Source organism: Dermacentor andersoni, chromosome 4, assembly GCF_023375885.2.
Source record: "Dermacentor andersoni chromosome 4, qqDerAnde1_hic_scaffold, whole genome shotgun sequence".
In the NCBI taxonomy this organism is placed as follows: domain Eukaryota; kingdom Metazoa; phylum Arthropoda; class Arachnida; order Ixodida; family Ixodidae; genus Dermacentor; species Dermacentor andersoni.
In genome coordinates, this window is record NC_092817.1 from 138592753 (window position 1) to 138607249 (window position 14497).

General features: G+C 46.4%; 1 protein-coding gene across 1 annotated transcript in view; it reads left to right on the top strand.

The window, feature by feature from the left end:
• LOC129386474 (venom metalloproteinase BumaMPs1-like) overlaps window positions 1–14497 on the top strand; it is a 92882-nt gene that overhangs the window by 65526 nt on the left and 12859 nt on the right. Inside the window, exon 10 of the mRNA XM_055074473.2 lies at window positions 2133–2241. Coding sequence (XP_054930448.1) covers window positions 2133–2241 — 109 coding nt within the window. The remainder of the gene's footprint in view (window positions 1–2132; window positions 2242–14497) is intronic.

Below are 14497 nucleotides of genomic sequence, written 5' to 3' on the forward strand. Positions count from 1 at the left end.
AGACAATCTTTCCATTCTCGGCCAATTTCCTGGGGGTGGAAGGTGCCACATACTTCATAGAATATACATGCTAAATTGTACAACTGCTTATGCAACTGCTACCTGGCATGCCACTTGCTGTAAGAATGTGTAACTGCAATGGGGAGTTCGCGAATATCGACGCTATGCGGCGCTAATCTCACATCGTGTGACAGGTGGCAGGATACGATGGTAATGATCACTATTAATATGGTGATTAATTGACAACCCCATTGAAACAGGGCGCTGACAAACAGACACCTATCTTGTTCGATTGATTCAGGAATGCTCTACACGTTTTTCATCCTAACAATTTTTTTACATCTCCGTAATCTTTTTTTTTCCTTAAGGGAAACTCAAGGCAAATATTAAGTCAAGCTAAAATGATAAATTAGTTCTTGGGAAACTCTAAGGCGACAATAATATTGAACATGGACTTAGTAATCCAGGAACTGAGGTAAATGCAGGACATGATTAGAGACTCCCCTGGGACATTCAAGCATATGCCCCATGGTGAAAGCACTCCTCAGTTAAATTCTGTCACTAGTACTCAACCACCTGTTGCAAAAAATATAATTGTATTAGAAGACGAAAAAAAATGCTACTTACGCAGTTTATTTAATTTTTAGAAAAAAGAACCAATTAAAATTACCCTTGACAACGACGCGGGCGGACCAAATGTTTCGTTTTCTCTCGACTCTGCGCCGCCCACGTTTTCGCGTTTCAGTACTTTCCTGATTGCGCAGTGCCGTCTTGGTTTTGCTGGCTAGCGAAACTCGCACAAACTGCAAGTAGCAGGGAATTCAACTTCCATATTATGCCCGAACGATCTACGCGACTTGACTAAAAAGCAGCTGCGCCGGCGAATCCACCGCTCTGTCTTGGCTCGTTGCCGCCGTCTGTCGGGGGCCGTTTTACTCACCTATAGCAGCAAAGTTCGGTGATGGCGCATGCAACGTCACCACTCCTCCGGTTGGGTGGCGGGACATTTGAATTCCGAAAAAGGTATTCGGACGGACGGACGGAAAAAAAAACATTAACGAGAAAAGGAATTGTGAGGTTGCCAGCCTGGGCTTTATGTGAGGTTGCACCCGGGCATTATGTGCGGTGCCTTTCCACCGCTGCCTTTCCACCGTGCCTCACCAGCGGTGCATTTCCACCCGGGCATTATGTGCATAGCGTTTCCACCGCTGCCCGGGCCCGCTGGATAGCCCATGGATGCTCGTGTAGTTCCGAGCTAGTCAGAGCACTTAGCCATCGCTCCTCGAGAAGGTGCGGTTCTGTGTTGTCCTCTACATACATTCATCTGATATTTTTGCACTTCCATAAGATGTGTGCCATTTCTGCGTGCTCGTGCTTGCAGAGCTTGCAGCTCGCGTCTTGGTATTGTGTTGAAACTACTCTGCTTAAATATACTGTGTTGCGGAACGTTCTGGTTTGCAACCTTCTCCAATCTGTTTCTTCAGACCTGTTGAGTTGTTTGTGGGGTTGTGGGTATGCTTCTCTTAGTTTCGTATAGTGTCTTTTCTCGTAAACTAAGTGCTTTCTTGGCCCAAAACAAGCGTTGGAAGGTTCCTGGAATGGTATTTAAACAGTCCAAGCCGACTTCCTATTTAGCTTTATTGTTCATTTAAGACAATCCAACCATTTCTTCGACAATCCCCCGTAGCGGGTAGGAACCTCGTAATTGCTGCGACGGACAAAAGCGGCGGCGGACAACATCGCCAACTGAAACGGCTATTCGAATGAGCCCATCACAGCTTACGCTGTAAAACAGCCTTGAAGTTCTGCAATTCAGGGTGTGGTAGACAGTAGTATGACTGTGTGTAAGAGTAATCTAAATGTGTACTTTGTGTTATACGCAAAAAATACTATCTATTTCATAGAGCACTATCCTGGTGGGATGGTTCGGTCTATTGTTTCTATATAAGATATTTCGTCACTTTTAAACAGGAACAAGAAATACCTTGTAGTACGGTTTTCATGAAGGCAACAGCAATATCTTGCTTTCAAAGTCGAAAACCGTGCTGCCACTTCCATCTGTACTGAAGTCATAACGAATGACCAGGCAAGCCTTTTGTTCACGCGAATGTTCTACCTATATTTTTATAAAGGATCAGCGTTCCTTGGAGGAGTGTGCCTAGAGTGGAAGGTGGGCCTATCTGAAGAAAGAGTTGGCAGTTATTATGGTGTGTACGTCTTCGCGCATGAGCTTGCACACAGGTGAGTGACAGTCCTCGCACTCATATTTCCATTGCATCTAAATGCTGGCTCGTTGCTTCTATTAGGTTCTATGAGAAAATAAGCAAGTGAAAGCTACAGAACAGTCATTTAGCGCAATTCGTGCCCTGAGTGTTTTTCCGATAACTTTTGCGACAACAGCCGGTGTGTGCATTTTTGAAAAGTCGTCATTGTTTACGAAGATAGTGCCCTCGGAATGCAATTCATCTCTGAAATAAAACAGAAGGCTTGAAGTTGCCACAAGAAGTAGCATCGCCAAAATGCAAGTCTAAAGAACCTAAGTCAGTTTTTATAGTCATCTGCGCGTTCTATATCGTAAAGCACACCTACAAAATGTATCACGAATCTGATAAAACTATACCACTAAGGCAAAATACGTTTTCCCTAGTGCGCCGGCTGTCGGCCTGACGCAGGATCATTTGGAACTAGCGTATTGCGAATTGTGTAGTTCACAAGAGACCGTAATGCTGTGGTGTGTGTCTCAAGGCTTACAAGCAGCCTCTTGGACGATAACCCTTCTCCTGATATTCCGCTCTGGCTGCATCGCTATTCTTTCTTTATTTTCTAATTTGCTGAGCCTAATACACATTGTCCCGCTCCGCTACACACGACATGCTTTCTTAAAAGACTGTGCTTATTGGGCACATTTTATGTAGCGGTGTCGCGCACAGGAAGAAAATGTTTGAGCCCGTTAGATGAGCATGTAGTTTGCGACGTCAGTTGACGTGTAATGTTTCGGGCTTCAGAAGATCTACCGAAGAATCTATATGAAAATTCATGTTGTAAGGAGAAGAAAACAGTGTGCAGTGACCATACCTTCGAGTGGAAATTTGTATTAGCGCAAATTCTCTGCGAGAGAATACCACCACACGTGTCTTTTTGGCTTCATTTCATTGATTTACTATCAATGCCCTTCAGCCTTAGGGAGAACAGGTGGTGTTAAAAAAAAAAAGGAAAATCCTTGTTGTGTCGAAGCGAACACAATATATGTGCCTGGATTGCAAGAACTGTTCTTCTTCCTTGTAGTATTCGAACCGTATGACTATTTGACAAGTTCGAGTAATGAAATCTAGAATCGAGATTATTCAAATGATAGAAAAATTTTCAATGTTCCCACGCACTCAGTTGAAAATTTTAGCGTTCCCTTACGTCGAAACTCGCGGATTTGCAAACGAAAGTTTTCACGCACAGAGCCGAAACATTGTAAGATTCTGTTTTCTTCGTAAATGGCGAATTGCAATTTCGTGACATGTTTATGGATATTTCTTAAGAGGAAAGCTTCTTAATGAGTATACAAAAAATTACGGATGTTATTAGGCGTAATATATTGTGGGCCACACGCACACGGATTACAAGCCACGATCTTGAAATAGAATGACGTAGTATCGCACATACAACTGTGCATCTTATTTCTTTTGCATTCTAATCTCTGCAAAGGATCTAAACAATGAGCATATATAGTGAGCCTGCAGCGCGATCAAGTGCACAGCTAAATGTACCTCGCAGAATGAGAATATTTGTGTGCAAAAGAAGCAAAAAAAGAAGATTCGCGATGGAAATATTTTTTCTGACTCGTTGTTGCAAATATCTTGCTGAGGCTGTGCTCCCAAGTTGTGCCTAGTTGTGAGATATAAGATGCGGCCTGAATGCTGCATAAGAAAAACCAAAGTTAGCATGAGGACATGGTGTACTATGATAAAAGACAGCAACAATAAGTGGTCGGCTCACGTCGCTGTTCCCGAAGGTACCACTGCACACTGAGCATTTCGAAGGACAGGACGCTTCGCAGATGAAAACAGTACCATTCATAAAGCTAATTGCGAGAAGCGTTTGCATACGCATCAAGGCTAGTGCCAGCGGTGGCATCAAAGTGAAACGAACAGCATTGACGGTCAGTCGGAGAACCACGTAGGTTAGAGGGAAACAATAAAGTGTAAGGAAAGTTTCACCAAGCGTTGAGCAGAAGCTCCAACTAATAACTGAACTAACGAAACTCGGTGCTCCATATGTCGCCGATCTATCTACATTCCGATGACCAACCCACGCCCTACGGTCTTGCCATATTTGACCTTTGTCACGTGAGTAGAGGGTAAAGTTTCCATGTCAGGCACTACTCGCCTGGTACTTTTGCTTGACAGTCACTATCGAGGCTTCCACCACCCTTTTTTCCCGAAGTCCCTGAACCTTCACCGGGATGTCATATCTTCGGCAAGAGCCACATCGAAAAAGGCTCAGTGCCCCTACACTCTGCGAAGAAGGATGACCAGCGAAGCTGTGTATGTGGGCTCCTTAATGGCAAACTGCACCTCCGCTGCGGGACGGCACGGCGTCGCACTATCTTCGGGATCGGCCCACTTATGGGTAGGGTCTAACGCCTGCGTCACCTCCGCCGCGGGTCGGGCCTGTATTGCACTATCCTAGTGATCGGCCCACGTATGGAGGGTACATAATGCCTGCCCCAACTTCGCCGCGATTTGGCCTAGCGTTGCACTATCTTCATGATCGGCCCACGTGTGGGGAGTGCTTCACCTCCGCCGCGGGTTGGGCCGCTTTTGCACTATCCTCCAGATCGGCCGACGTAAGGGGTGTGCTTAGCGCCTGCTTCTCTTGCGCCGCGTGTCGGGCCGGTATTGCACTATCTCCGCGAATGGCCCACGTATGCGGAGTTTTTTTTTTTTGCTCACTAGACAAAAATATGCTTGGATGGTGTAGGTATGCAGCCGTGCTCTAAAAGGCGCTCTGGAGGGCACGCGAGAACACGCGAGAACATCCCGCAAAGCTCGCAAAGCCTGCACCATGCACCCGCAGCTTTTCAAAAGCGGCGTAGCGTCCGCTGCGGGCTCTACGAGCATTGCTGGACCTGCTCGTCTGTTCTCGCGTGTTTACGGGAGCGCTTTCTTACAACTAAGCTGCCTATGCATACCATGTGGCTTCGTTCTCGGCGTTCTCTAAGACTATCATCATCAGCAATGGCTCGAGCGACCTCGTCTTCTTCCACAGCTGGCTCGTTGACATCCCTCGGCGCTGCCGCGCGAATGCGCTCGTGGCACTGCTCCAACGTTCGTCGTCTTCGTCGTCTTCTTCCACAACAAATTGCGCTGCGGCTAGTTATTCCCGCGTAAAATTTCACTTGCCTTCTGAAGTTAGTGATGGCTGAGCGAGAGGCACCCTAACTTCAGAAGGGAAGTGAAATTTTTCGCTGGAATGGCAAGCGGCAACGGAGTCAGTTGTGGAAGAAGACAACGATGACGACGAACGCAGGAGCAGTTGCACCAGAGCATTAGCCGTATTTCTCCTCAAGCTCTTCGCATCCTCTGCCAGGCACCACAGTCTAAAGATAGCATGATCTCCCTGACATGGATCCCGGTCCCTGCGGGCCCTGTCCACCCACACCTCTCCCACCTCAACGAGGTCATCCACTTCATTGCGTGAGGCCTAGTCAACCGCGGCGGATTCCCTGCTTCCCCCCCCCCCCCCCTCACTCCAAGTTCAGCCGGGCTCAGGCTACCACCCTGCTTCTGCTACAAACAAACACGTACCCTTCACCCACCCGCCTCCACCTTATATTCGCAGACGTTTGCACTACCCTCAACTGCCATTGTTGTGACACTCACCCGGCTACGCTTCCGTATATGCTGTGGGGGTCCCCAACACAGTACACACACGTTAACACCACAACCCTCTCGTCGAGGTTGTGGGAGGCTCTGCGAATCTCCGCCCTCGACGACCAAACCTGGGTGACCCAGCCCCCCCCCCCCCCCCCCCGTGAGGCAGTGGCGAGGCAAGCCCTCGACGTCCCCTCATGGGAGGCTTAAGTCTGGCCATCATAAAGTGCTGGTTCTAAAATAAAAGTTATCCCACCCCCGCTTCTGAACTCGTAATGGGGAGGCCGCCTCACAGTGGTATGAGTCATTACTTAAGGGGTATAGCCATTCATGGTCTTATGTGACGGGCAAATTTTATTTTGGAGTATTTAATTTTGAAGAATCGCAAGCGGCGATTGCGGGCGGCTGCTGCAAACTACGTCACCGAGCAAACTCGAGACATCGAACGCAGGCGACAATGGCGGACTGCGCACATACTGTCACTCACGTCATTATCGTCGTCGCAGCCGAACGTGTACGTAGGCTCATTAAGAAACACCATGGCTCGTGTACAGGCTCGCCATCGTAGGGCCAGCCTCACGCGCAAATATACACCAGAAGAACCGAAAAAAAGCACTGCTCAAGCTCAGCACGCGAAGCACGCAAAAGGAAAAATGATGTGAAAGAATGCTGAAAAAAAGATTTACAATATGCACTGCCTCTGAAGTTTGACTTGTATGCATAACTCTCGGTGTCGCTAACAAAGCTTCACTGTCCGTTCATCTTCACGGACTGGATGGATGGATGGATGTATAGAAAAACTTTATTGACGGTCCTGAGATAAAAGGGCACAATAATAGTTTTGAAAAGTCAAACTTCCAAAGCGTCGCTCGCAGTCTTTATTCATAAATCCAAAGAGTAATAGGAATGAGCTGAGCGGGCGCCTCAACAGACATGGCACTTCTGTGGTTTCCATGAAAAAGCTTTTCAAAATTGGCATCGCCAAACTCCGACTGGCAAGCGTCTCGGCCAGCACATATCTATGGCATATCCCTATTTTCACACGACGCGACTAATGAGGCGTAACAATGTTGTCACTGGTAGAGCCGACCCAAGAGTAATTATTTTGAAGAATCGCGATGGACTGAGTGCTTGAACCGTTTTCTTACGTAGCGAAAATATTCATTAATTGTTGTTATTGAGGTTCGGTTTGGTTCGCGCTCGTGCAAGGAATATCGCTTTGGGTTGGGATTCAGTACCGGCTAGAATTACGGTTCCGGCACAGTTATCGTTTGCAGTTTGGCTCCTCGCCCTGGTTATAACAGGTTTTCACATAGTGATGATCTGAACAACGAAGACTGTCTGATTTAGACCATATAGGCAGCAGGTGATTCCAATACAGGCTGGTTAGGGGTACCAATGACGTGTGATACTATTTATTTGAGCACCTCGCATGCCGACTTTTAAGTAGTGGTTTATTCTTCGTGAGATGAAGGTGTCTAAAATAAAAGGATTTGAGCAACAGTAGCCTTTAACAAGAAAGGTATGAAGGGAGCTCTGCGTGCTTCGCATTGTTATCAGGTGGACCTGAGTCAATTATGCGGTTTGGATTCTTGTTTTGCACTTGGTCTTGATAGAAATGAATGTTCTGTTGTAAGTTGTATTGCGCGATACCAATAAACGTATGCACTCATCGCTTCAACCACCTAATTGTTTTTTCGTGGCGGCCCACTACAGATAATTCTGACTAGCTAGAGGCTAACACCTTCGTTCTAAACTAAAATAATAAAAAAAGGTAGGGGCAGGTGAGAAAAGTAGATTACGGTGTTTTACGTTGCAATGCTACATTCTCAATAAGAGTCACGCCATAGTGGGGGACTCCAGAAATTTTGACCAGCTCAGGTTCTTTAACGTGCACCTAAATCTAAGTGCACGGGTTTTTTCACATTTCCCTATCAAAATGCGGCTCCGTGGCAAGGATTCGTTCCTGCGACCTCGTGCTTAGCAGTGCAACAGCACCCCTAAGCAACCACGGCGGGTGGGCAATTGAGGAGCATTGTTCCATTAAAGGGAAGCTGAAAGGTTTTCCAGAAAAAATGAGTGAACATCTGTACATAATGGTTTTCAACCCTCCGAATCCGAATATCGTATCGAAATTGAGCGAAAGAAAGCGCAAATATATTTTACTTCGACGAAAAGTGCAGCAGTGGACACGCCCAGCTCGCGCGTCTCGTTTCCGCCTGTGATTGGTCGGGCGCCTCGTGACGTCAACACTAGTAACCGACCGCTGCCGCTACACATGAAGCGCGGTGCCAGGTAGTTTGGTGCTGTTTTTCTGAGACGGTAATAAAAAATTTAAAGAGACTGCGTTTTTCTGAGGAGTTCGGCTTTACTCCCTAAATGTACGAGCCGATTGCGAAGACGCGGCTTCTCGAAGAAGCAAAGGATGCTGGTGCGAGCAGTGCTTTCGACGCGAACGAAAGCAAAGTCTTGGGATCTCCTCGTGTTGGAAATGCTCTTTGGTGAGTATGTTTTTTGCAAAGGGATCTAATGATCTCACCAATCTTTCGCCGATCTAGTGAGCTCGTTTCCGGTGAAACAGCTGTAGTGTTGTGTTCCTGCATGCCTCCTCGTGGAACGTAAGCGGGGATGCGGTCATCGGCTTTTGTGCGCTGTCCAAAGCTGTCGGCAATCTACAAAGGCGGTTTAAACGCGTGAAAAGCTTCCCGGTTCATGCAGTACGTGTAGTGACGTTCATCTGTTGACTACCACGCTGACTACCACTCACGTTGATTACCACTCACGTTGACTACCACGCACGTTGACTACCACTCTACATACACGCAGACGCACCAAAAAAGAATTGCAGGGTCGATCGAAGCAGATTACGATGGCACGCACGCAGAAACAAGCGCGGTCAGGCACGGTCGCGGACGCTGCGAAGGAACTAAACACTAGAGTTGACGTCACAACACCGCGGTTTCCGGTCTCCGCTCGCATCGTCAACGTCAGCAGCAGCGCGCGGCATTCGACGGGGGGCAGAGCTACAGCGCAATTTCAACCGACGATTACGTCGCTCCTAATTGAAAAAAAAAACCCAAAATTTTACCTACATGGTTTATAAGGTTCCCGCATCCGTATATGAGCATCTTATTGAATTCGACAGACTCTTCAGCTTCCCTTTATGGCAAGAGTGCGGTTGCCTTCTTTTTTTGTTATCTTGGTCAACGTGCGCATTCTATGCAGGGTTTACAGTAATGTAAATGGCGAGGTATTTCCGAGAGTAATGAGGCGCCAAAGGCATCGCACTCATGTAGCAATTATTTATGGAGAAAAAAGTATCTCTCTTTCAACTTATTCTCATTGACTTACAGCAGCTAACATTATGTTTCTTTAACAACGTTGCGAACAAGGCAAAGATATAGTTAAGATTAGATAAAAGAGGATTGACGTATAATGGCAGCAATAGTTTTCTCCTTTACAACGCAGTCCTCTGAAAAAATGTATTATACATAATTTAGGTGAAGCCGACAGACCATTGAATCCATAAATCCATTTTTGTACACAAGAGAAAGTAAAAGACCGAGCCCTAAGCCTTTGGGGATATCTCTTTTAGCAGGCCAATCACGAGTCATGTTCATTAGCAGTGACGTACCATCTGTGATTTCGTAAAAGGAAACGCACAATTCACTTAAGCACACTCACATCTAAGTTGAGTTTGCTAAGTTTAAAAAGTCTCAGCCGTTGAGAAACAGGATCAAATGTTTACCTAAGTTAATAAGGATACAATAAGCCATAAAGCAACGATCTCAAATAGATATAGCAGCAATTTCGCCTGAAAGTGAAGCGTCCATTGCCATAGAATATGATTAGACAACTATACAAAAATAATATTTTTCTCTCGTATGAAAACATTCGCTTAGTACCCTAACTTATCAAGCATTAAGTCACGCGCGCACAGGCATGCATGAACACATATCAGTTGATGACCGCGCACAGTCACTGCCGAAACACAGGCGAGAGGAAAAGCGGCAGCAGCTGCGAGCAATGATGATGATGATGATGAAGCCTCAGTCAATGGCACAAACCCACTGAGGGGGATAGGCCACGAATCGGGTGGTAACATGATTCAATAAATAAAATAAAATAAAATGGTTAAAAATAAATAACCCGAAATAAAAGAAAACAAATAATCCAAGATGCAAAATAAACTATGAATACATGAGATAAAGTATTGATCAATTCTAAGTAAGCCTTGCATTGATAGCAATGTTAAAAAAGAAGAAAAAAGGATATACTTAAGCTTGAGTAAGGTAAATTATGAATAATAATAGTAAGATTTAAACTGTGAATTTGTGCTTTTACTTTTTGAATTTTCTAAAATGCAGTAGAAGTAAATCAATTCTTGAAACTAAAAACTATTAACAAGGCATTATTTTTGTGCTACATAGAAAATTATGAATGGCTAGGCAAATGTTCCTGTGGCTATATCCTAAAACTGTTGCTTCAAGGGAGAGTATAACAGTGCTACTTAAAGGTAATCCTAAATTTTGAAGTGGAATTTCTAGACATAGTTTTCGATGAGTAGAGAACCGCCGACATGATAATAAAAAATGATCTATAGTTTCTGGTTCATCGCAGAGGTAGCATAGAGGGGACACCGCCAGACCACATCTGTGCAAGTAAAAATTAAGTGTTGGAATACGGCAACGCAGCCTGGTAAATGAAACTTCAAACTTCCGGTTAGGACACCATTCCCGGTTCCAAGAATAATTTAAGTGTAAAAAATATGAAGATTTTGCTAATGACAGAGCTTTTTTGTCCTCGCTCAAAGAAAATTGCCGATATCTGGCTGCAGTAATGTGCGCAGTTGCCGGCAGCACAAATAGCACAGGACCTGCTAAAGAAGCTCGTGCTAAGGAATCGGCTATTTCAAATATGCTCGCTGCTGCTGCCACTCTTCCTTTTCTTTCTTGCTGCCTTCTTGATGCTTCTCGCTTCAACGTGAGCTAAACGTCGAGAACACAGCGGAGATGATGCTATCAGCTCTCCGTGCACCTTGACTTAGTACGCATGGCAGACCACTGTTAAGGTAGGGCTTGCGTGCCCGGGCTCAGCCACGCCATATGCAGCCGTCGCCACAGTAAAATACGCCTCAACCCGGCGCCATGCACGTGATGGAAGGCGGCTCGCTCGCCACCACCGTCGGCTCAACCTCGCATGCTTCCACTGGCACCCACAGCATATGGCGCACGCAACCACAATGCGATGTCGCAAATGCCCTTCTAGTGTCCATATAGTAGCTATCGCAATAAAAGCGAGCCGTTGGTGAGCATTACTAGCAGGGTGCACCAAAAGTAATATTTATGGAACCCGCGTTTTTGTATAAAATGCTGCAACTTAAGAAAGGTAAATAAACCACTAAAGATTACTTAACGAAGAAGTTTGCAGGTAATAAATGTGTGAAAGCGCAGCACGTCATGCAGTATGCCTACCTTGCTGACTACCTGCAGATTATTCATGTGACGTCACATAGACATACATGTATATATGTACGCTGGCGCTGAATAAACTGATTTGCATTCCCAGTTTGGCTGACCGAGGACGTTATAACAACTGGCGACGAGGGTCTGACGCACCCGCCTAAGCGACGGCCTTGTGGCTGGGCGGGTGGACAGACACGAAAGGAAGCAAGCGAGCCGAGATTTTGTTCAGTTTCAAGGTGCTGTACGTGCTCCCGGAATACAGCACCGCCCACCGAACGCACCTGTGCTGAGGCGCTCCGCCATAAGGAACAACAGCGGGACGCAACAGCCGCGGTATACCGAGCACTCCAGGCGGAGGTACTCGACCACAAGGATCGACAACAGGGATTAGAGCTCGATGCACGCCCAGGCAAGGAAACGCCAAGCCAGCGAGTAGCGAATATATGTATTTCTAATGAAATGCCGCCACTGGGAAAGATATCAGAGTTCTCCTCAAAAGCGCAAAACTTCGTGTCGTACTTGGAGCATTTTGAACAATTCTTAACGCCTAATGATATCGCCGATGCAAAGCACCCCCCTGTCTTTTTGACCGTATAGGTCCAGAGACCTATGAAGTACTGAGAAGTCCTTTTGCGCAGGGAAAACCCCGGGAGAAAAGTCGTACGAACACGTTTAACGCCTCCTGAAAGAGCACAACAGCGCCCAGGAGTTCCGAGAAAGCAGAATGATGCAAGATCAACCGGCGCGTACAACAGGAGGGCAAAAGCGTGGAAGGAATTGTTGTAGAACTTCAAGATTTAGTGAGAAAGTGTAACTACAGTGACTTCTTGCAAGACGTCCTCGGAACTAGACTCGTTGCTGGCTTACGCAACGAAGAGACCCAGCGTGATTTATTTGCTGAACAAGAGTGGACATTTGATGGCGCTTGCAAAAGGACCCTGGGTAGAGAACTAGCGGCGCGAGACACAGAACATTAGTACTCAATAGAACTAGAGGCATCTGTGCTAGTAGGGAAAAGCCAACAGCGCCAACAAAAAAAAAAGACCGGCTATTCCCAAGCATGTTTAAAGCCGCAAGAGCGGCCACCGTGGAAAGTGCAGCAGGGGACACTAGGCGGAAGTGTATTGGTACAAGAACTTTGTTTGTCGCACGTGTTCGGCTGTAGGCCATTTGAAAATCATGCCCCTAGTTGTTAGAACGAAAATAAAATGCCTGCATGCACTCGAGTGTTCTGATGAGGACTCGGAGCAGGAACTGCACCATGTCATTAACACCATCCAATTATGTATGTTATGAAGTGTTTGTGGCAAATAAGGGGGTGCACTGAATCTGCAATATGACACGGGAGAGGCTCTCACAATTGTCAGGAGTAATTTTACTTGTTTGAATTGCCACATCTAAAATGTGAACCATGAAAAAATGTCGCTTCACACTTATACTGGGGAGCAAATACAGCTACAAGGCCAATATGACGTCGTTGTTAAGTACAAAAAATTCGAGCATGACTCCACCCGTGATTGCTGTAAAAGACAAAGACAGAAAGTTACCAGAACTAACGGGGCGAAGTTACTTGGAACGTCTGAAACTTCACTGGCTAGAACTTGGGCAGACTGCAATTAAACACAGAGTTACGGTGCTAAAACAGAAGTACCCTGCAGCGCTTTCTAAAATTACGATGACAATACAAAGCTTTGAATCAAAGACTGTCATAAAACCGGGTACGGTTCCTGAATTTTGGCGAGCTAGGACCCTTTCGTTTCCATTGAAGGAAATAGTGGAGCGGTAGCTGCGTCAACATGTGAAAACGGGCATGCTGCGTCCTGTAATGCAAAGTTACTAGGCTACGCCACTTGTCACAGTTATGAAGGAAAACAGCAGCGTACGCTTTTCTGTGGACTTCAAGACAAAAGGAAACCGCTGCCTCAAAACATATCACCACCCTCTTCCCAGAGCAGAAGACTTGTGCACTGCCTTCGAGGAGGAAATTTTTTCTGTGTAGTACAGCTTTTTTCGGCGTACCAGCAGCTACCACTTACTCGGGAATCACAACCATTTTTGACAGTAAACACTAGTATGGGGTTCAAATTTCAGCGCTTTTCTCACGGGGTGGCAGGTGCACCCACTATTTTTCAGGCAATGATGGACGAGGTGCTTCTTGGCACCGGTACCGGCGTGGTACCGGCGTCTGCGGACCAATCGCAGACGCCGGTACTACCTTCTTCACCCGGTTATCGACATTCAGTGCAGTGGCTAGGCCCTGTCGAATCCCTCTCCACTTCAGGGTGCTCCTCGCCTCTTGTCAGCCAATTAGATAAGATAAGCCACTCAGTGTAGGTAATGTTATTCGTTTTTCAAGCAAACAAAAGCGATCTCCTATGAACGAGGAGAGCGTTTGATTGGTTTGTTGAGACAGCCCTGCGGGTTACCGCCCGGTGCTTGCGTCGGCGGTTACGCAAATTTGACGCCAGGAGCTTCGAATAAAAACATTTTGGAATAGTTTTATGTGATAAGACCCCAGTTCACAGACACAGATTGGACCTAAAATGATTAGAAGATTGAAGTCATGAAACGTTCAAGGTCATCCTTAGTTGCTGGAACCTCAGCCCTGCTGTAGTCAGGACCATGCTTAGAGTGCTAAGAACTGCGCGGTGACTTACAGTAAATGTTGAAACGAATGACGGAATGGTTACTTTGTCCTGGCAATACTGTTTATAATGAGGCCAAGGAAGGCTTCTTAGTATGTTAGCCGGTGACCCAGGATCACGAGAAGCTTCTGTAGCATCGTCATTACTGCGAATCATCATCTGCCATCATCGCACCGCGCATATCGCATTGTTTGTCACGATCATAAAAGAACGCGCTCTCATATCAACTATGGCGCAGCCTCCGATTTGCATTCACAAATTATTATAGAACGACGGCACGGCAAATCAGCCACCATAGCGTCTGCCTACTGTGGTCACCCGAGAGAACGTGCATTACGCCGAGCGACCCACAGGCATGGGCGTTCCCCAGCTCATCCCGCCACTTCCACCGTTTCGGCCGCCTCCAGAAGCATTCTTTGCCCAGATCGAAGTTGATGGTCAGCGTGGCGCAACCAGTGTAATGTGCGATTCTTCTTGACGCACTCCCGGTTGAAATCAGTAGGCTTTTTGCCGTCGTGTACAC